At 39.7% G+C, this 23,658-nt stretch overlaps 1 protein-coding gene across 2 annotated transcripts in view; it reads left to right on the top strand.

Moving 5' to 3' along the window:
- The first annotated feature begins 1,963 nt into the window (after window positions 1-1,963).
- The window catches only part of LOC136862862 (melanization protease 1), a 169,901-nt gene continuing 148,206 nt past the window's right edge, over window positions 1,964-23,658 (top strand). For both annotated transcript variants that reach the window (XM_067139127.2, XM_067139126.2), the window contains exon 1: window positions 1,964-2,089. In XM_067139127.2, coding sequence (XP_066995228.2) covers window positions 2,032-2,089 — 58 coding nt within the window. In that variant the 5' untranslated portion in view covers window positions 1,964-2,031. The remainder of the gene's footprint in view (window positions 2,090-23,658) is intronic.

The raw sequence follows: 23,658 nt of genomic DNA, 5'->3' as shown, positions 1-23,658 counted from the left end.
GCGAGGCTTGGCGATGTGCCAGCAACCAGGCTGCAGCATAAACGTGCCCCAAGAGTTTAATTACTTAGGTTTGCCTACAGTACATAGTAGGGGTTACTCTACCAGGCGAACACGTCGGGTAAGGGCGCTGACCCGTTGTTCATCTCTACCCATCACTCAACTGCAGGCAAATTCCAGTTGAGACTGGCTGATAAATAGTTCTGCTGGGCTGGGTGGTTCAGACGTCCCGCTAAATAATTTAACTGTTTTCAGAGACTTCGAGTTGCAAGAGAAATTTGTCTCGTAGGAGTTATTTTCTTGTGCCGGTAAATCTACTTATACTAGGCTAGCATGTTTGGCTGCCTTCAGATATCACCGGACTGAACCAGGATCGAGCCCGTCAACTAGGGGTCAGAAAGGCAGCGCTCCAGATATGAGATACTCAGACACTCAGCCCGGCCCTTGAACTTAGGCCCTATATCTTATCTAACTTACTTACTGCACTCCTTGTAAGAAGCAACTTAAATCATCAACTTACAACCGAGGGAGTTAGTCGTGCGTTTAGGATCGCCTGCCTGTGACCTTGCATTCGGGAGATGGTGGGTTCGAATTACACCGTTGGCAGCCCTGAAAATGGTTTTCCGTGGTTACCCATTTTCACACCGGGCTAATGCATTGACTGTGCCTTAATTAAGGCCACAGCCGTTACCTTCTCAATCCCAGCACTTTCCCATTCTTGCGTTGCGCAGAACCTTAGATGTGTTAGTGTGACGTTAAACCACTACCAAAATAAACAACAATAAAAACAAAACAATTTGCATGGTTCCATATTTTTGTCTTTTCAGTGAGATAAGTCACATCTTATTACAATACAACGTTTGGCTACATATTATGTTCTTCTTTCATAGGACTGAAGACTTCTTCATATGAACGTGCTTCTTGTGTATCCGCAGGTAACATTAGGTGACGTTAATTATTTAGCGTAAAGAAATACAAAACTACATGTCTTCAAGGTGGGGTAGAAGTAAGGAAGTTTATTTGATGCAGAGATCTTTTCACTTGAGTTTCTCAGACTCGAATACCAACGAGTTTGGGGGAAATTGTAATAGTCCCCCCAAGTGGCAGCAGTATGTTTACCAAGCCTTAAATCCGGGACCAAGTTCCAATACGTCCAGGTGTTCCCCGAACCTCAATATGGTCGGGAAAGGAAAATTACAACATTGCATAAGTCGCAGATATAACTTATGTTATGATATATGGAGAAGTATATTTTTACGACTTTGAGGCGAACTTTGTCAGGAAAAGAATAGATGAAACAAGAACACTACCAACAATAACAAAAACAGTAACTCTTTTTTGCTAGTGTCTGTACGTCGCACTGGCACAGATAGGTGTTATGGGGACGATGGGATAGGAAAGGCCTGGGAGTTGGAAGGAAGCGGCCGTGGCCTTAATTAAGGTACAACCCCAGCATTTGTCTGATGTGAAAATGGGAAACCAATGAAAACCATCTTCAGGGCTGTCGACAGTGGGGTTCGAATCCACTATCTCCCGGATGCAAGCTCATAGCCGCGCGCCCCTGACCGCACGGCCAACTCGCCCGGTAAGACAGTAACATTAACAGTTGACAATGTATTGTTCCGAAATCGACAGATGAGGCTGGGAGCAAGCAAAAGAGACCGGGCGAGTTGGCCGTGCGGTTAGGGGCACGTGGCTGTGAGCTTGCATCCGGGAGATAGTGGGTACGATTCCCACTGTCGGCAGCCCTGAAGATAGTTTTCCGTGCTCTCCCATTTTCACACCAGGAAAATGCTGGGGCTGTACTTTAATTAAGGCCACGGCCGCTTCCTTTCCACTCCTAGACCTTCCCTTTCCTATCGTCGCCATAACACCTATCTGTGTCGGTGCGACGTAAAGCCACTAGCAAGCAGAAGAAGAGACGCGCAAGGTTGGCATGTAAACAGCTGTGAGGCGGTGTCTTCGTTCGCCTCGGCCGACCTGGAAAAGGCAAGCAGTGGAGCTCAGTGTACTCAAGGCTGCCGTACAGCCGCCATGTGGTTGTTACTACTGCTCATCTGTGGTTTCTGCTGCCGTGGCCCCGCGTTCGCACGTGAGTACACATCGCATCAAGGGTAAACAGCTGTTAACTCCGTTGTTCGTGATACGAGTAACGAGATGCAATTTTACGCACTTCTTCGTACCCATAGTTCCGATGTGGCTGGTTGAGTAGTGCATATGTTTAGTTAATAATAATAATAATAATAATAATAATAATAATAATAATAATTCACTTATACGACTTTCAGAGATAACGAAGTGCCGGCATTTTGCATCACAGTAGTTCTTTTACATACCGGTAAATGTGCTGACGGGAGGTTCGTCTATTTGAGCACCTTCAAACATCACCGAGCAGACTTCTACCGTCTGAGTCACTCAGACTGACAGTAGTGGTGATTAGGGGTCTAGGGGGGGGGGGGCAGTCGCACCCCCCCACACACACACTTTTTGGAGAACATATTATATTTGTATTGGCATTTTAGCCAGCTGAAAATAGGAATTATTAAAAAAAAGGCTATTTGTACAAGCCTTGTTGTCTTATCAGCTAATTCTATCCTTTATTTTATTTAATTATAAACAAAATTATTGGCGGAAATACGCACAAAATGTCGTTCGACCCGTTTAACCAATTTTATATAGCGCACAGCAAGTAGTGGAAACGTTTCATGTGTGCGAGGAAGGGTAGCAGGGGTGTATATATATATATATATATATATATATATACTAGCAAGATACCCGTGCTTCGCTACGGTATTATACTGAAATTTATAATTGAATGCTTATTGTTTTATATATAATCCGACGAAATTCGCGATCTGACTGGTTATCTGAGAGAATCCGCCAAAATTCGCGATCTGACTCGTTTTCTAATAGATTACGGCAAGTTTCCTCCCATGTTTCATCTTTCTTTCCAGCAATCGATTTCGTACTTCCCGGGCTAGGTCCAGGTATTCCACCCGGTCAGTTGGGTCCCTAAATCTTTGCCATCTTTTCCTATAAGAATTTTTAATATGGATCAAATCCTTGAGGAGATCCGCGTGGTGTCCCCTTGGGTGCGTTGGCGGTACTGAACCCGCGGCTGGACTGCATTCTTAGTCATTACCCGTCCAGGACCCATTTCCAGCGCGGTAAGCACATTTGACGACGGTCCAGAACATTATTATTATTATTATTATTATTATTATTATTATTATTATTATTATTATTATTATTATTATTATTATTATTATTATTATTATTATATATGTTCTGGACCCCATAGCAGGATGTAAGACCGCTACTTGGCGGTAAATTACATCTGCTGCCACTGTCATTGTTAACAATGTGACCAGCACCATTGTCGCGCGTAGCCAAGTGTGCGGGATTTCTGGTGATACGAATGACATATTCCGTGCATTGTTGACGTTATTATAGAGGTGAACAATTGGACGGTCAATCTCATTCCTATCGTTTATTTCAAAAGTGTTTAAATTTTTATTGATATACCAGGAGAACGTACTGTAATCTAAGAACGTTCACCGAAGAAAAAGATGGCTCTTGAAAACGAACCCAGGAAAGATAAAAAATGATCGGTTTATGATCAGAATAAGTACATCGGAAATCTACAGCCTGTTTCCAGTCATTCGACAGGGTTAGGAATGGAATGAGTAAAGCCGCCATGCGGCGGCGGCAATGGGAATTGTGCCGGCTGCCGAAGCCTGTCGCACTCCTCTGGGGCAATGGATAATGAATGACAAATGAAATGAAATGATATTGTACAGTGTTGCTGGAATGAATGGTGACAGGGAAAACCGGAATATCCGGAGAAAACCCTGTCCCGCCTCCGTTTTGTCCAACACGAATGTCTCATGGAGTGACCGGGATTTGAACCACATAACCCAGCTGTCAGAGGCAGGCGCGCTGCCACCTGAGCAACGGAGGCTCCTTGTAAGTACATTATGAACAGTAAAATCAACTATTCTCACCTCCTTTTACACCCCCCCCCCCTAAAAAAACGCGTTCTTCTTTGTTTCTAAACGAGATCCAAATACCAATTTTCACGTCTGTAACAACTTTAGTTTTAATTAGACGTAAGTATTCTCATACAATTAAGTCAATTAATTTTTCAATTCTTTCACCTTCCCCCCCCCCTTCATTGGAGTTTTCGAGAATACGTGTTTCTTTACTATAAAGCAGAATCCAAATATCAAATTTCACGCCTGTAACATCTTCATTTTTGAGGTATCAGTAGCTTAATTAAAATAATTTAACACCATTTTTCAGTCACTTTACCCCCCCCCCAGTCCAGCCAAGTGGTATTTCGGAAAACTAAAAATACACGTTTCTTGACTTTTAATTGAGATAAAAAGTACCATTTTTCACTTCTGTAACATGTTAAGTTTTTGAGATATACTGTAGAAATTCTCATTTTAAAATTTCACCCCGTTTTTAGTTCCCCTTAAATGGAGTTTCCAAAAACAAATCACCTATGTTTCTTTACATTTACAGGAGATTCCAAATAGCACTTTTTACGTCTGTAATATTTTACGTTTCTCAGGTATTCTGTAGATATAGTCTTTCAAAAATTTCACCCCAATTTGTCACTCCTGTTTAACCGCCAGTAATTGAATTTTCCAAAAACAACAAAATACATGTTACTTTATTTTAAAGGAGATCCCATGTACAAATGTTCAGTTCTGTAATATCTTCAGTTTCTGAGATATAAGTATCCTCTTGAAAGGCATTCAACCCGTTTTTCTCCCGTTTTCACCTCTCCTAATGGGATTTTCCGAAAACAAAAAATACGTATTGCTTTATTTTTATTGAAGATTCTCAATACCAATTTTTACATCTGTAAACTTTCAAAGTTTAGAGATACAGACACACTCATTTTAAAAATTCACCCCCCTTTTCACCCTCCCATTAATTGGATTTTCCAAAAATAAAAAATACATGAGAATATTTTTAAAAGAGATCAAAAGTACAAATTTTCAGGTCTGTAATATGTTCATTTTCTGAGATATAAGTACCGGTATCCTGATTAAAGGCATTCAGCCCCTTTATCACTCTTTTTCACCCCTCCTATTGGGATTTTCTGAAAACAAAAAAATGCGTGTTTCCTTATTTTTAAAGACGATTCTAAATACTAATTTTTATGTCTGTAAACTATTAAAGTTTTGAGATGTAGATACAATCATTTTAAAATTTCACCCCCCTTTTCACCCCCTTAGCGATGGAATATCCAAAAATCCTCTCTTAGTGAGCACCTATATCTTAATATGAATGTATTCTCAAAATTTCATTTCATTATGTCCTGTAGTTTTGGCTCGGCGATGATGAATCAGTCAGTCAGTCAGTCAGTCAGTCAGTCAGTCAGGATTTTGCCAAGGTATGGGCACTGAGGTATGATTCACCCGCTTACCGCACGCATTCGTCAGTCTGGCAGTCTCCTTAGTGTCTGTTACTTTCTTTTTATATAGTCAAATACTAATTTTAATTGTATAATCACGCTGTACTTCTATTTCATCGTAATAAATGCGTTATATTGTTCCTTTGGCGAAAGTTTTATTGTGTGGCATTGAATCAAAATCTGGATAAAAAAATTATATTGGTAAACTCTCAACCTTTACCGCTCCGTCGAATTTCGCTCAGAGAGCATCAGAAAACTTAGCATTTTGTAGCTTGTTTCTTCAGTTTTGATGTATACAATCCCCCCACCCCCACCCGTACGCTATAACCCATAAACCTCAGTAGTTTGTTGTCTGTATACTTTTTTGCCCCCGCACTTTTAATCCCCAATCGCCGCTACTGCAGACCGGCATATTTCTTTAGATGCTCGCCGTCTATGCTCAAGGTTGCGGGAATGAAACCCGGCATTGTCAGTTGGAGTTTAAGAATGCTTAAATGTCAGGTAGGCATGAGAGGGTCCGTGGCATACTTTGAATAATTTTTTTTTCTGGACAGAAATTTACACTTCGGCATTTCCTTACAATTACTTCGGTAATGGTTGAGGAGACATAAATCACATTATTATTATTATTATTATTATTATTATTATTATTATTATTATTATTATTATTATTATTATTATTATTATTATTATTATTATTATTATTATTATTATTATTATTATTACTTTGATTTGACCGATCGCATCGGACACACACAAGGCTCCGTAACGCAATCATTGTTGCAACCGAGGAGAGATTGGCCCTCACCCACCATATCGAATCAGGATCTATCGGGAATTGGAAACTAGGACAATATGGATTAAGACTAAAAGTTAGATTGACCTTAAGTTACGTACCATTCCGACATCTTCCTGGAGGGGAAGTGGGATACAACGAATAATGAGTTTGAGAATGGCCGAGAATTAGGATATCAACTCACCTCTATTCAATTACACTCACAAGGATGAGAGGGCAGCGCTCCAGCCTTATACGAGATTTTAACTTTATGACAGAACCGGGAAAGAAACACAAGGCCTTAGGGTCCAGTCTCAATACGTAAACTGAGTCCGTGAAGGTGGTAATTCTGATTTGTTGAGACACTAAAGTTGGAGACACTACATTGTAAGTTCACACAGTAGCAAGAGTAGGAAGTAGTGTGTTCAAATGATACTCACAGACTACTATAGCAGGTTAGTATTGAGCCATTCCCTGAATGCCTCAATATACGTAATACGGTAATCTTAGCAACGCATCAATTATTCGCATGCAAGAAGCAGGGTACGAACTCTGAAGTTCCGTTATAAGCAAGCTGGGCGCGGTATGGAATGGAATTTTCCAGAGGGCAGCTCTCCAGTTTGAATTCGAAGCGAGTCGTTGCCATGGTTACTATGCACGCTACCCATGTTCAAACTTTCAAACTTTACTGAATTTTGTGTGGGAGTGGCTAGATTCAAACGAAGAGAGCTCTACAACAAGATGCCAGGATGACTAACTTCGAACTCGCAGTAATGCATCTCGAGATCGTCAGCGGTCATTTCCCCATTAAGCTAGGATTCCACAGTTCCAAACTAAATATCACCTGCAGTCATAACTATCATTCACTCTTGGATCCTAATAATGTCATTTCGAGTCTATATTTAATAATTTCATTTGAACGAGAAGTCGTTGACAAGGAGAAAGCCGGTCAACCGTCACCCAGCTACCGTTAGCCGTGGGTGCGCCTCGTGACACAAAGGGGTAGGTGGTTACTTAAGGAGCCCTAGCGGGATAAGCGTCCTCATTCTTCTGAACTTGGTGGTGCGAGTAACACGCTGTCCGCGAACGGGAGACTTTCTTTGTATTAACAAAGGACCGTTATACACTTGTGCGCGTGTATAGTTTACTTTATTTTCATCTCGAGCAAGACAGGTACAGGACAGTTTAATGACCTAAGTTATAATTCGCCGTGTCCATAGACCACGAGTTGGTCCCGCGAAGATTTTACTTAGAAATTCAAATTAATTAAAGCTCGAGCGCTGCACGTGAGATTGATGAACACCCGAACTGTGACCGGTATCTCACAGCGGTTTTTGAGCGGGTTACATGTGTCGTGTGCGTCTCGTACATTTAGCCGCTACATAAACTTATGTCGATTGGGTTTGAACCCTTAAACTGATGACACATACTTCGGACTAATATTTATGTGTAGGCTGAGCCAATTACAGCCTAACATCAGGATCGGCATCGTGTATAGTGTACACGTTAAGCGGTGAAGAAGTTGGTGTTAATCTACTTGTATTCTGCAGAAACCCAGGAGAGAATCATGGAGGAACGTGGTATCAACGCCCGGACTTGCCAACCATTGTGTAGCACCGGAATTATGAGCAGCTAAATAGCCTAGACATGTGGCTGTGGAATCCGGGGTGAATGACGACTGACTACGAAAGATAAGTACCAGAATCCAATGTTAAATGGCATGATATACTAGTAGGGAAAGTACATTCAGGTTAGGGAAATTTAGCTACTAGTTAATCTTGTTAAATAACAGCTATTACAGCTGTAGTGTGGTTAGTTTCAGGTAACGGTAAATATCTGGCAAAGGGGGTGTGCATGCTCTTCACCTATGCCACTTGTACATATTTATTTTAGTTAAAAGGGTAGAGGGTCACGCATTAGGAATTACTTAGTCTGTTTGTGTTCATTTTTGTGCTTGTGTGTTTTAAGTTATTCCAGTTTGCTGTAGTTATTTAGGGAAGAGAGTCATTGATATGAACAAAGGCCGTCCGCCAACACCGTTGGGTAATTCACGTAATTAGCAGCATAAAGTTAGTCAGGTAATTCTCTGCATGCTATATTAATATTATTTCAGCTGTCTGGGAAATTGTTGTGCGAGCCTGTCCTACGTTGAGATAGTTAGTTTCTTTTAAAATTGCGGGAAGGCAAGTCAGGGGTAACACTTGGGGACGAACCCAAGATAATTGAGAGGAGAGGCTTGACATGCTTGAGGCTTGAAATGAGGCCTAATATATGTGATAAGGCGAGATATGCCTTTGAAAATTGAGGGAGCCTTAATACGTGAGTGCTAAGTTAGCCAGCAGAGAAATGTAAAGAATGCATCGGCTATGAAGAGTTTAGAGAAGGCTTTTCTTTACTTGTTTTGCCTCGAAAATATTTGTGTAGCAGGCCAAGACCTGACCACTTGCAGTACCGTTAGTCAAGTGAACCACTGGCAGAGAATATGTCTCCCCTACTGTGTGAAAGTGAAAGTCGCCCTGAGGGTGCCTTCCCTCGACAGCTCAGTATTTGTTTTTCCTCAACAGCTGATTGTTACGGAGCCGAGAATATTGACAACTTTGTGTCTGTAAAGACGCAAAATCTGACGCCGTCTGCATACGAGTTCGACTCCCCTGATATCATCATTAGTGTGTATATATATATCTGTATGCAATTCTTTCCACAGGTGTGATCTTCTGCATTGTTTATGTGATTTATGTCTTGTTGTGTAAACTTTGGTGCATGTCAGCTCGTCAGCTGATTTCATTGATTTCCAGTTCTGCCTGGACTGTTTTGGTGAGCCCGCGAGCCCACGGTCGAAGCTGTGTAGTACATAAGTTAATTAGGGAACCCCCTTATGCCATAGTGTCTTTATATGTTTGGATCCGAAATTTAGACGGACTGTAAATATTTATATTAGCTATTTCACGAATGTATTAGTCCTACCGGTTCATCACAGAGACGTTGTGTTACAACACGGCCTACGGGCAATCATATTGGATTTATGGTTCTTATCCGGAGTAGTCAACCATTAAAATACGATGGGTCAAATAAATTTAGTCGTCAGATAATTTGGTCGTCAAATAATTTAATCGGCAATTGATTTTGTCGTTAGAGGCGTATTCGTCAATTTTTTTAGGTCGTTGACCGTTTGGATGTCAGCTGTTATAACGTCAACTCATAATTAATTAACCTGTAATTGCTAAAATTTTAACCAATCAACTTAATTATATTGACGACTAATTCCCCTGTATAGTTACGAGGATTCACTGTAATTTGTCGGGCCTGAACCCGATCTTGTTTGCTTGTTTAAATTGTAATATTTCTTGTAAGCGCTTGACGCAGTGTAATTAATTATATTTACGGCTGGTTTGAGGTCGATTTCGGTTATTATTATAATATTCCATTTAGCATGGACCATTTATATGTTTTTCTCGGGATTAATAAATCCATTTTACCCCATTAGCGTTTCTCATTTCAATATATATGTCCATTCTTCCTGTCAATATACTCATTAGTATAAGTATAGATTAATTTTTGAGTCGCCCAAAATTCATCGAACAGGACCACCGCTTTACCGAACCCTGAGTCTAGTCGGCAATAAAGGCAGGAAATGGTACAACACTAAAGTTGGAGACACTACATTGTAAGTTCACACAGTAGCAAGAGTAGGAAGTAGTGTGTTCAAATGATACTCACAGACTACTATAGCAGGTTAGTATGATACCCACTGCATGTACTGTCGAAATCGTGTGCAAAGTCAACATTTTTGAATTTCAAATCACTCTTCGTTTCATCGCACTGTCATATGGAATTAAACTCCACTTAAATCAACGCACATACATTCACACTGAATATGTACTGTACCAATCATACGCTAATTATTTAAATACACAATACCGCACGATGTGCATATACGAGCCATTAATTAATAAATATTAAATCTTGATTTAACAGTAATGGTACCTGATCACGAGCACATGGTAATGGCGAATCACCCCTCCCTCTTCGTCCAACACATGCACTCGAGAATTTCTTCAGCAGTAGCAACCGTAAAAATTGTTACCACGTGAGGTTAGAGGACGTGAAGTCATCAATTGTGGAACGACGGCCTGTTTCAGTAGCATAGAAGCAGAATACAACAACATCATTCAATGTAATAAGCAGCTTACTAACCTTATTGAGGGTACTGATCAGAAATCCCCTCCTTTCAACCCCTAACAACTCTACTTTCCTGTTCAGCGACGTAGAAATTGATCATATAATAACATTTTTCCGAGTATTTTAAATTAAAAACTTCATTACTTTTATATGTCATGGTATGCAGTTTTTAATAACCCGTTACGTGCCGCAGGTATGTGCATATTTAGATGAACCAAAGGTCATAAGGACAGTGGGTGTTACGCCTCCTCTCTTCCACGAGGAAGGGTTGGCAATCCTGGCTTAACGTCACATTCACGCAGTGCATCTCATGTGCTGTCTACAGAAGGAAAAGGGGTAGTGTAACGTCATAATTATGATGTCACGACCATTTGTCTTGTCCACGGTGAAATGTTAAGTAATTAAATTCATGGCGCATGTGCAGTAGCGAAATTTCAGAATTAGTTTTTTGATATTAATTCCCTGTCTCTTTCTATTTTTTTGATATTAATTCCCTGTCTCCCTCTAACACCCTATGACGTCATCACACCTCAGTCGCCATGTGCTCTCCTAGTCATATAGTGTATACTGTACACTTCAGTGTTGCATATGCCAGTAATAGAACAAAAACCCAGTATTTTCGCACCTATACATCTATACATCTAATAGCATTTGATGGCGCCTACAAGTGAAATGGAGATGGTCAGCTTGTGTACCGTATCCACTCAGTTTCAATGTCACTAGTTTCTCACTAAGACAGTTATATCCCGATGGTTTGGTTTCCATGTGAAACCTTAGACCGCCTGACTAAGAACACCGAATTTGAGACCGTGTTTCATAATCGGTGTGCAACCATATGCTAGGAACAAGGAAACATACTGATGTGTCTCAAATGCACAGCGTTTAGGAATGGGCTATTCCGTGATGAATTCCCCACTTCATGTTGAAAAACTTCAAGGCACAATCCTCGAGCATCTACTAGAGTCGTCTACTTCTGTGACCCATGTGGCCTCGGTTCGATTCCCGGTTCAGTCACGAATTTAGGACTGGATTAGAGGAATGAATCGAGTCATTCTCAGACTCAGGTAACATCACTAATTTAAAGACATGGACTAAAATCCCACTCTTTGCCATCCAAGACGTAGTATTCCATGGTACCCACTTGAATTCCAGGCGAGTGCAGGATGGTATCTATGACGTAGGGTACAGCCGCGTGCTTCCCAGACCTAGTGCCGGTTAATTACTAATGCACCACACCGTACGTATATTTCGTTTCGAAGGCCTAATTCCTCGCTGAAGAGAGATTCAGTGTGCTTTTTGTACTTGAAGAATGTGGACGATTTGATTTTCATTTCTTATATGTACTTTGCGCTGACAATTTATATTGTATATGTACTGTGAGTGTTCCTTGTACATGGAGGATGACTAAATGTTATTCCATCAAAGGTCACTTAAATAAATAAATAAATAAATAAATAAATAAATAAATAAATAAATAAATAAATAAATAAATTAATAAAGGTCTAGTTGTAATACCACGTATCTGACAATGCTGTTCCTATCCATTATTTCCTTCAAGACTGGTCATGCCTCCCAGCCTGTTGTTTCTAAGGAACATAATAATAATAATAATAATAATAATAATAATAATAATAATAATAATAATAATAATAATAATAATAATAATGTTATTGCTTCAAGTCCCACTAAATACTTGTACGGATTTCGAGACGCCGAGGTGCCGGAATTTATTCCCACAGGGGTTCTTTTGCGTGCCAGTAAATCTACAGGCACGAGGCTGACGTATTTGAGCATCTTCAAATACCACCGGACTGAGCCAGGATCGAACTTGCGAAGTTGGGGTCAGAAGGCTAGCTCCTCAATCGTCTGAAACACTCAGGGCAGCAAAGAACTTAATGGATAGGAGCAGCATTGTCTGATAGGCTACGTGTTATTAGAACTAGGCCGTCGATTTTAAAGTTAGACTGTCAAATATCTGAGGTTTTAAAATTGGTGTGGGAAGAACATTTACCTCTACTGCTGTTGTTCGTTTACCTTGCCGCTCATTTCCAAGTCAATGGCAATAAAATAGGACGAAGTAATTTACCCTACAGGGCATAAACAATAATGCATAATCGAACTTACCTGCTTACCTGTTACTAAATGACTGCACCAGCCTAGCTGCAATCGGTAGACGGTCGATTTTTGGGTTCTTGCGACGAGAGTATGGGGGTAGGAAATTACTCTCTTATTTTAAATTACGAAATGAGGAACTCAGTTATAATTCATATTTTTACTAGACAAAGCATATTCGATTAATCAAATAAACAAGAATTTTGTTATCACAATATCACCTTTACAATGGATCGCACTCGTAGTGCAAAAACAGCTGTCATAAAGGCGCATATTCATAAATTACAAAGTTAAATCATGTCATGACTCGGTGCAGGTGAATAAATCCGTGAACCAAACCTGTATTCCTCTTTAGGGAATAACCATCGGACCTATAAAAATAAAACATGATGCCAGGATCAGAAGTGTCGCGCAGAAATAAAGCTATTACAGTGGGTTCCCTCACATATTGCGGGAGTATACACACACAGATAGCAACTCCGTCTGTTACAAACGGCAACTAAAATAAACCTACCACTACAGCCATATCTTTCCCTGCCACGCATATTTATGGATGCGAACTCATGTCCATAAAGCAATCCTTGTATCTACTAGATAGACTAACACTACTAATTCCTTAGTGCCAAGATATCCATGTATAATCCATAACAATATTAACACGTAACTGGGAAAGGAAAAGGGCAAACAAAACCAAAGAAAGCAACGCTGTCAAATAATTCTCTGCCTGAAGGAGAATGCCTTACCACACTTGGCTTTTAAAAATGGCGACGACCGACACTAAGGAATATACTAATCTAATGCACACAAAACAAGCTCCCGTAATTCTAGGCACTCTTCTTCCTACCATGTAACCTAATTTATATCGTTACTAGCAATTACCCGTGGCTTCGTTCGCGTGGATTTCGTAATTTGATCAAAGTAATCGTTCCTCGGCATTGTACTAAGAAAATATCTGCAAATTCCTAAAGTATAAAAACTCACCAAAAAATTGAGATTCATTTACCTCAGAAATTCTTTGTAAACCATGTTTGCGGTATTACCTTTTGGGGTTAAGACGACCATGCGACATAGAACAGTACATATTAGAAACAGCCTTCTCTGAAGTCGAAAAAATAAATACATGTATATTTATTTTGGATGCTTGCTTGTTGTTTAAATGGGCCTAACTTCGAGGTCATCGGCCCTTTATTTATTTTTAAAGGAGATTACAAATACCTATTCCCACATCTGCAAAATCTTCAGTTTTTGGGATATACATAAGTATCCCCATAAAAATAATTCAACCCATTGATCAAACCTTCCCTCACCTACATCTAATTATATATTCCGAAAACAAAAGTACATGCTTCTTTATTTTAAAGGAGATTCCAAATACCAATTTTCACGTCCGTGACATCTTCAGTTTTTAAGATTTAATTATCCTCATAAAAATAATTCCACTACTTTTAACTTATTTTCACACCCTGTTAAGTGCTTTCTCCGAAAACAAAAACGTACAGGTTCCTGTATTTATAAAGGACTTTCCAAATACCAAGTTTCTTGTCTCTAACAAGTTAAGTTTTTCACATATAATGTAGATATACCGGTATTCATTTTAAAAATTCACCCGCTTTTCCAATTCTTTCAATCCCTTAACTGGATTTTCTGAAAACCAAAAAAATTGTTTCATTACTTTTAAAGGAGATTCCAATAACAGTTTTCATGTCTATACGTCTGTAACACCTTCAGATTTTTAGATAAATGCATCCTCATAAGAATAATTATACTTCTTCTTCTTCTTCTTCACTTCTTTCCACCCCTCTCCCGCCTTAAGTGGACTTTCCGAAAAAAATCGTGTTTCTTTATGTTAAAAAAACAAAATACCAACTTTCACGTCTGTAACAGCTTCATTTTTTAAGACAAAGTATCCTCATAAACATATTTCAACTCCTCATTTAATTATTTTCAACCCCACACCCCTTACGTCGATTTTCGGAAATAACAAATGCGTGTTGCTTCATTTTTAATGGAGATTCCAAATACTAACTTTTACGTCTGTAACATCTTCAGTTTTTGAGATATAAGTATACCCATAAAAGTAATTCAACTCCTTTTTTACACCCCCACCCTTTCCTACCGGTTAAGTGGATACCCTACTCACCAAAAATGCTTGTCTCTTCATTTTTTAAAGAGATTCCAAATACCAATTTTCACGTCTTTAACATTTTTAGTTTTTAAGATATAAGTGAGGCGTATAGTTTCAAACATGGCCAAGTCCATTGAGCTGTTTTTTCAGGAGAAGCAAAAAACTCGTTTAGGTTACTAATTCATACATATTCAAACACTTTAATCTTTATGTTGCTTAGCAGAGGCTTCTGATTCATTACCATACAATTTAAAATTTGGACTTGACCATGTTTGAAACTAACTCTGGGACTGGGCCGATTTTGAAACTTACGTAAGAGGACTTGGCCATCTTTGAAACTTATATTAGAAAATTTGGCCTAATACCTAAAGCAAAAAGAAATCTAGATTAAGCCTGTTCCATCTTGACTTTATTTAGAACAAATATGATTAAAAATGAAATACGATTTAGTGAAAAATCTTTAAAGATTATTATTTTAAACATAATGTTTGTGTAAAATTACCCAACATTGTAACCAATGTAGAGGCTAATTAACATTTAAATAGTGTATATTTTGCAAATATATGGATTAAATGAGCTACTTCAATGTATATTCTTCATATTATACCTATTCAATACCATCGCGCCTTCGAAACATATCACCGAGCCTTGATTAAATCACCACTAACAACACGTTGTTGATTGTACTCATCTCAGCTGTTTTTCCCTCATGCGCTTCAAGGTGGAAAGATCACGTTGCCGCTTTCTGGTACGGCGTTTATTAATTTCGTCCATTTTATTGCACCGCAAATATGAATACTATTCAAAATGACCAATTAACCATGTATATATTTATTATTTATAAAATATTTATTAAAATACACGCAAACAAAACCACCACATACGACTCAAACAAACGTCAGGCCGCCATATTACCGGAAGAAAACACGTGACTGGATAGCGCAGGATTATTGGCCCGTGAGGGTTAACAGGGACTTGGCCGACTTTGATATGAAACCTCATTCTTTGCTGCAATTTTAAATGTGATCTGGCCGGATTTGAACCCACTTTTGTTCCCGCTGTACTCATCTTGTAAAGAGGAATCCATGGAAGTCAAAACATCAGAACGTGAAAAAGATGGACTTGGTCGTGTTTGAAACTATACGCCTCAAGTATCCTCACACAAAGAATTCAACTAATTTTTCAATTCATTCACACCTAAGTGCATTTTCCGAAGTCAAAAGAAGGCGAGTTTCTTTACATTGAAATATGATTCCAAATACAAATGTTAATGCCTCTAACATTTTCAATTTTTAGGTATGAGTATCCTCATAAAAATAATTCAAATCCTTTTTCACCCCAGCCCGTTAAGTTGCATCTCCCCCCTCCCTCCAAAATGCGTGATTCATTATTCGTTTAAGGTGATTCAAATACAAATTTTCACGTGTGTAATATTATGTATTTGAGATATAAGTTTCTCCAGCAAAAAATTTAAATTTTTCGCTTCCTCTCACCCTCCCTCTTAAGTGAATTTTCCAAAAACTAAAAAAAACTTGTTTCTTTATTTATAAAGTAGCTTCCAAATGACAATTATCACGAATGTAACGTCTTAGGTTTTAAGATATATATATATATATATATCCTCATAAAAATAAATTAAACTTCTTTTTCACCGCCCCTGCCCCAAGTTCATTTCACCCCACACCCCTGGCAAAAGCGTGTTTATTTTTAAAGGAAATTCCGAATACTAATTTTCACGTCGGCAACATATTTAGTTTTCGAGATATAAGTATAGGCCAAGGAAGAGAAGGTAGTACAGTAGGAGAATTTGGATTGGGACAAAGGAACGAAAGAGGAAGTCGGCTGGTTGAATTCTGCACTGATCATAATTTAGTCCTTGCCAATACTTGGTTCAAACACCACAAACGAAGGCTGTATACATGGACGAGACCTGGAGACACTGGAAGGTATCAAATAGACTTCATTATGATTAGGCAGAGATTCAGAAACCAGGTGTTGGATTGCAAAACTTTCCCAGGAGCAGACGAGGACTCTGACCACAACTTGTTGGTCATGAAATGCCATCTGAAGTTGAAGAAATTGAAGAAAGGAAAGAATGCAAAAAGATGGGATCTAGACAAGTTGAAAGAAAAGAGTGTGAGGGATTGTTTCAAGGAACATGTTGCACAAGGACTAAATGAAAAGGCTGAAGGAAACACTATAGATGAAGAGTGGAGAGTCATGAAAAATGAAGTCAGTAGGGCTGCTGAAGAAATGTTAGGAAGGAAGAAAAGATCAACTAAGAATCAGTGGATAACTCAGGAGATACTAGACCTGATTGATGAACGACGACAATACAAGAATATTAGAAAAGAAGAGGGATGAAAAGAATACAGGCGATTAAAGAATGAAGTGGATAGAAAGTGCAAGGTAGCTAAGGAAGAATGGCTGAAGGAGAAGTGCAAAGGTGTCGAAGGCTGTATGGTCCTGGGAAAGGTAGATGCTGCACACAGGAAAATCAAGGAAACCTTTGGAGAAAGGAAATCTAGGTGTATGAATATCAAGAGCTCAGATGGAAAGCCACTTCTAGGGAAAGAAGACAAAGCAGAAAGATGGCAGGAGCATATCCAACAGTTGTATCAAGGTAAAGATGTAGATAATTTGGTTCTGGAACATGAAGAGGCTGATGATGCTGATGGAATGGGAGACCCAATTTTGAGGTCAGAGTTTGACAGAGCTGTGAGTGACCTCACTAGGAACATGGCACCTGGAATTGATGACATTCCCTCTGAATTACTGACTGCCTTAGGAGAAACCAGCAAGGCAAGGTTATTTCATTTAGTGTGCAAGATGTATGAGACAGGAGAAGTCCCATCCGATTTTCGGAAGAATGTTGTTATACCTATTCCCAAGAAAGCCGGTGCTGACAGGTGTGAAAACTACCGCACCATTAGTTTAGTATCTCATGCCTGCAAAATTTTAACACGCATTATTTTCAGAAGAATGGAAAAACAAGTTGAAGCTGAGTTGGGAGAAGATCAATTTGGCTTCAGAAGAAATGTAGGAACACGTGAAGCAATCCTGACTTTACGTCTGATCTTAGAGGATCGAATCAAGAAGGACAAGCCCACGTACGTGGCTTTCGTAGATCTAGAAATGTTCGATAATGTTGATTGGACCAAGCTATTTATGATTCTGAAGATGATAGGGATCAGATACCGAGAACGAAGAATTATCTACAATCTGTATAAAAATCAGTCTGCAGTGATAAGAATCGAGGGCTTTGAAAAAGAAGCAGCAATCCAGAAAGGAGTGAGGCAAGGTTGCAGTTTGTCCCCTCTCCTTTCCAATGTTTACATAGAACAGGCAGTAAAGGAAATCAAAGAGAAATTTGGAAAGGGAATCACAGTCCAAGGAGAGGAAATCAAAACCTTGAGATTTGCCGATGATATTGTTATTTTATCTGAGACTGCAGAAGATCTCGAGAAGTTGCTGAATGGTATGGATGAAGTCTTGGGTAAGGAGTACAAGATGAAAATAAATAAGTCCAAAACAAAAGTAATGGAGCGCAGTCGAACGAAGGCAGGTGATGTAGAAAATATTAGATCAGGAAATGAAGTCTTAAAGGAATATTGTTACTTGGGTAGTAAAATAACTAACGATGGCAGAAGTAAGGAGGACATAAAATGCAGAGTAGCACAAGCAAGGAAGAGATTTCTTAAGAAAAGAAATTTGCTCACTTCAAACATTGGTATCGGAATTAGAAAGATGTTTTTGAAGACTTTCGTGTGGAGCGTGGCATTGTATGGAAGTGAAACATGGACGATACCTAGCTCAGAAAGAAAGAGAATAGAAGCTTTTGAAATGTGGTGTTACAGAAGAATGCTGAAGGTGAGATGGATAGATCGAATCACGAATGAAGAGATACTGATTCGAATTGGTGAGAGGAGATCGATTTGGCTAAATTTGACGAGAAGAAGAGATAGAATGATAGGACACATCTTAAGACACCCAGGACTTGTTCAGTTGGTTTTTGAAGGAAGTGTAGGTGGTAAGAATGGTAGGGGTAGACCAAGGTATGAATATGACAAGCAGATTAGAGCAGATGTAGGATGCAATAGTTACGTAGAAATGAAAAGGTTAGCACAGGATAGGGTGGCGTGGAGAGCTGCATCAAACCAGTCTATGGACTGATGACTCAAACACATCTACTATCTGAAATCAGCAACTGAATCATTCGAGGCAATTATTATTTCATGCTCAACTGATCCAGTCTCGTAAGTGTAGCAGGAATAGCACCGATTGCTTTAGTTTATCATTAGAACTTCTTCTGCACTTCGCAAGGTTCACCTTTACCGCTTCATAATGTAGTCTATAGATGCGGCATTGATTACCGTCGATTAATTATGCACTCGTGACCTCACTGCAAAGCGTCTAAATACCATAGTACACTTGAATAACTACCGGAAAGTTTTTAGATCACCGATCCACTGAATCAAAGTTAGCGCAACTGCACTCAGTAATCACAGTCTTTGTCCTAAACAAAGGTTTCTTGCGCAAATACAGACAGACGCTAACACGCACTAGCAGCAATCTTATCGTCGAATGAACCACCTCCCTCCACATCTCTCAGCTCTTATAGGAGCAAAAAGCCAAGCGACGCCAGGGGAACTCCCTCGAAACCCTCTTGAGTTTGGTATGCAGCTACTAAACAGTTTCCCACGGTGGTCGGATTATTAGGTAGTTATTAATCTCATTATTTGTTAACAGCATTAAACTTATCATTGGTTTCACAAAATTCTAGGGATAATTCTCATCTTTTTGTTATTCCGGAAAACCCTCAGATGGAGGAGATATCACTCAATTCCCGTGATGTGGTGAACCTGACTGCTCCCGCTTAAAAATATTGTTAGGGTGGTATGGTGCTTCCCAAAACAAACTCTTATCTCTCTTTCTCCCTCCTACATATATTCTGTCTCACTTGTGCATAACCGCACCCAGCCTAGAGAATCACCTCCTGAGTTTCCGCGTTCTATATGGCCTCACGCCCTCACACTTGGCGTCATGTTGCGCAATATTACTTCTGCGTTAAATATTGCTTATTAACGAATGAATAGAATGGTACAGTAAGATATATGATGAACTCTATTCGTTGAACCACGTTTCTCAGATTTTAAACAGGTTCACCGAGCAGGTGGCTGTGCGGTTTTGGTCACGTAGCTATCACCTTGCATTCTGCAGATAGTAGGTTCGAACCCCACTGTCTGCAGATCTGAAGATGGTTTTCAGTGGTTTCCCATTTTCACGCCAGGCAAATGCTGGGGTTTTACCTTAATTAAAACCATAGTCGCTTCCTTCCCGCTACTAGCCATTTCCTATCTCTTCGGCGCCGTAAGACCTGTCTGTGTCTGTGCGACGTAAAGCAGATTGTAAAATAATTTAAAAAATAGGTTGAATGCACGCTCGTTAATATCGTTCGCGGTGTGGATTCGTTAAAGCACACGAATCAGTCATTCATGGGAGCGGAAGGACTAGTAATTTTATTTATTTCCTTTTATGTCACACTAATTACTTTTTTACAGTTTTCGGAGACGCCGAGGTGTCGGTACTTCCTCCCGCAGGAGTATTTTACGTGCCAGTAAATCTACCGACACGAGGCTGACGTATTTGAGCACCTTCAAATACCACCGGAATGAGCCAGGATCGAACCAGCCAAGTGAGGGTCAGCATTCAGCGCCACAACAGTCAGAGCCACTCAGTCCGATAGGAGGAAGAACTACTAAAACCAAGCCAGTCTAACTTTCAAATAGAATATATACTCGAGTTTGATGATCAAGACATCCTAGTTCCCCCACAGTGGGTGTGATGGTGTTTTAGGAAGAAGTACAGCTAGATGAAAATCCACAGCCTGTTTCCAGTAAATCGACCGGTTTAGGAATTGTGCCGGCTGCCGAAACCTGTTGCACTCGCTGGGGAAATTATTAATGACTGACAGGTGAAATGAAATGCTATTGGAGTGTGTTGCTGGAATGAAAGATGACAGGGAAAACCGGAGTACCCGAAGATAACCTGTCCCACCTCCGCTTTGTCAAGCATACATCTCACATGGAGTGACCGGGATTCGAACCATGGAGCAAGCGGTAGGAGGCTAGCGTGGTGCCACTGAGCCACGGACGCTCTAGAAGTACAGCTAGATAACATCTGTTAACTCTAACTGTGTCCGGCTCCATGGCTAAATGGTTGGCGTGCTGGCCTTTGGTCACAGGTGTGCCGGGTTCGATTCCCGGCCGGGTCGGGCCTTGTTGTTATTGTCTTGGGATGCGAAAGAGGTTCGAGACGTGGTCCTGGTATGGCAGAGAATCTTCCACTCGCGACTGGATGACCAGGACCAATCTAGACGTACCATGTGAGAAAAGGGGGAAGCTGAGGTCTATTCAGGCATGTTATAAAACGGCGGAGAAGACTTGACTTAAAAAAGGTGGAGATGTAACTTTCGTGGAACGTTGTAGACGTGAAATTTTGTGGAATGTGATGTGTGGTACTAACCTACAAACTGTGGGGTGCTTAAGCACTCGGTATTATATTGCTTGTGGCAGCTTGTTGTCTTATATGTTGGGGTACTGTATCTCAGACTTCCCATAATGTATGTTCTGGAGCAACAAGCGTGTGTTGCTCGACTGAATGTGTCTTAAAACCAAGTGTTAGAATCAGTGAACACAGTATTGTATTATAAGAGTACAGTATCTGCGTGGTACAAAAAGTGCTAATTATGAGTATATGCAATTTGTGTTGAGACAGTGAAAATTTATCCATATCCATATATATGCTTTGTAATTATTAATACCCCATTAATGTTCATCGGACTGACTACAAATAGTAGCTTGGTCCTTGCTTTTGGTTTACCACTGTTTTTGTTGTTGTTTTTGTTGTAAATATGGAGTCTTCCAGCAGTATTTTGTGAGTGTATTTTATGTATATTTTGGTGTGTTGATGAGGTGCTCATGCACGAATATTGTTCAGAATATAGTTAGTTATATCAGAATCAGTGGAGTTATTGATGAACCTAGGTGCAGTTCCTACCTATTTAGTCGTTTTCAGATGGTTAGTCTAAGGCCTGAAGCAGATGTATCAGTACGCAGATTTATGTACACGCCCTGGAAGAGAGAATTATCATGCTTTATAAAAATTTAAGGGATTCATTCTTTTGAACTCTGGCGCCCATACTACGGACATTTCGATTTTATTATTATTATTATTTTAAAAATTTTATTAATTTATTAATTTATTTATTCAGTTATATATTGCAACTGTCCGCAATCCAGAGGAATTAACCGATTGAGGTTAAATCTCTATCCCGGCTGGGAATCGGACCAGGGACTCCTTTGACCGTAGGTCAGCACGCTAATCATTTAGCCATGGAACAGGTCTCATGCCTTGAGGTGTGATGAAGATTATGATTGTTGTTTAGAGGTACCTAATATCTTTGCCATCGGCCCCTGTCTTGAAATGTGTCTCTCATATTAAAGCTACAGTATGTATACAAGTTGACATTGAGAATCACGTCCTAGTGGTTCGGATTCTACGAAAAGCAGGATGTATCGTAGATATAATCACGATATCAGATGTCAGGTATGACTATAAACTTGCTTGGTTGCTTACACACTGAAAAGCATGACTTCTTTTTATGATTATTATTAATTTTTAAGCCGAAGATTGGTTGGCAGCAATTCTTCTATTTCACTCCCCTCATTTCTCTCTCACTCTCTTCATTTCTTCTTATGTGCCTGCCCCCAGATTTTCTCTGACCTTTCCAGATATTGCGGTCCAGTGATTCATTCCTTCCATTACAATGACTATAAAACGATTGTGCCTGTAGAGATGGCCAAATAGTTGGTCTCTTCTTTTCCTTATTGTTGGTAGTAGAGATTTGTTCACCTATTCTTCTGAGAACTTTTTCATTTGTGAGTTTTGCTGTCCACGAGACATTTTCCACCCTCCTCCAGCACCACATCTCAAATATCTCCAGACGTCTTTTATCACATTGACCAATAGTCCACCTTTCCGAGCCATATAAGGCCACACTCCAGATATAACATTTAATACATTTCTTTTAGTCCCCATATATAGATTCCTTGGTTTATGCAGCACACTTTTCTTATAATAGGTTACTTTTTCCTGTGCAATTCTGCTCTTTATATCGACTGAACTTTTGCTATCTATCTCTCAAGATCTTGTTCATCCTTGCTAATGCTTTACGTTGTTTCTCTCCGTTCTCTGCAATGACGGCTATGTCACCAGCAAATATTATTTTGACTTCCACTCCAGTGACTTTTTTCCCGTCCACATCTTCTCCGCATTCCTCGATGACTTTTTCAATATACAGGTTGAACAGCCCCTTGTACTTCACCATTTACTTTTATGAAGTTTCTTCGGTTTTTATACAGTTCATATACTATTCGTCTGTCTCTGAACTCGAGACCAACACTAGCCATAATCTTCATTAATATATTCCAGTTCACACTGTCGAAAGCTTTTCTATATCCACAGATGCAATAAACGATTGTATTCTTATGTCCAAAATTTTGTCCATAGCCCATCGGAACATAAATATAGCTTCTCTTGTGCCTCTGTTCCATCTAAATCCAAACGGGTCTTCAGCTAAATTTGGTCCAGTTTTATTGCTTATTCGGATATATATCATTCTTTTACTTCTTTCACGCTTTTCCCTGACCCCAACCGGATACGCGAACTGGAGATTATTTTACCACCGGAATTACATTTAGTTCCAAAGCCCACCATCACTGCTGCGAAACAAGGGATATCCAGTGTATCTTCAATGGAGTGGTTCACCTCTGGCCTTCTCCATCCTATGTCGTTAACCATTCTTGTTCATTTGCCTTTAGGACCTGATTCCTGTTCCAAGGACAAGGGAGTGTCCTGCCCTATACCCGCTCTTCTACCATCCTAGGAGGCCGATCGCACTTCGGAAAGAGGGTCCCCTTATTCCGGAAGACACTCGGTCCCTGGATCGATTTTAGTAGCTTGTTGTCAAAGAGTTGCTCT

Source organism: Anabrus simplex, chromosome 2 (assembly GCF_040414725.1).
Source record: "Anabrus simplex isolate iqAnaSimp1 chromosome 2, ASM4041472v1, whole genome shotgun sequence".
Lineage (NCBI taxonomy): Eukaryota > Metazoa > Arthropoda > Insecta > Orthoptera > Tettigoniidae > Anabrus > Anabrus simplex.
The sequence above is the reverse complement of the archived record's forward strand: the minus strand, read 5'-3'. Positions and strand labels throughout refer to the sequence as shown.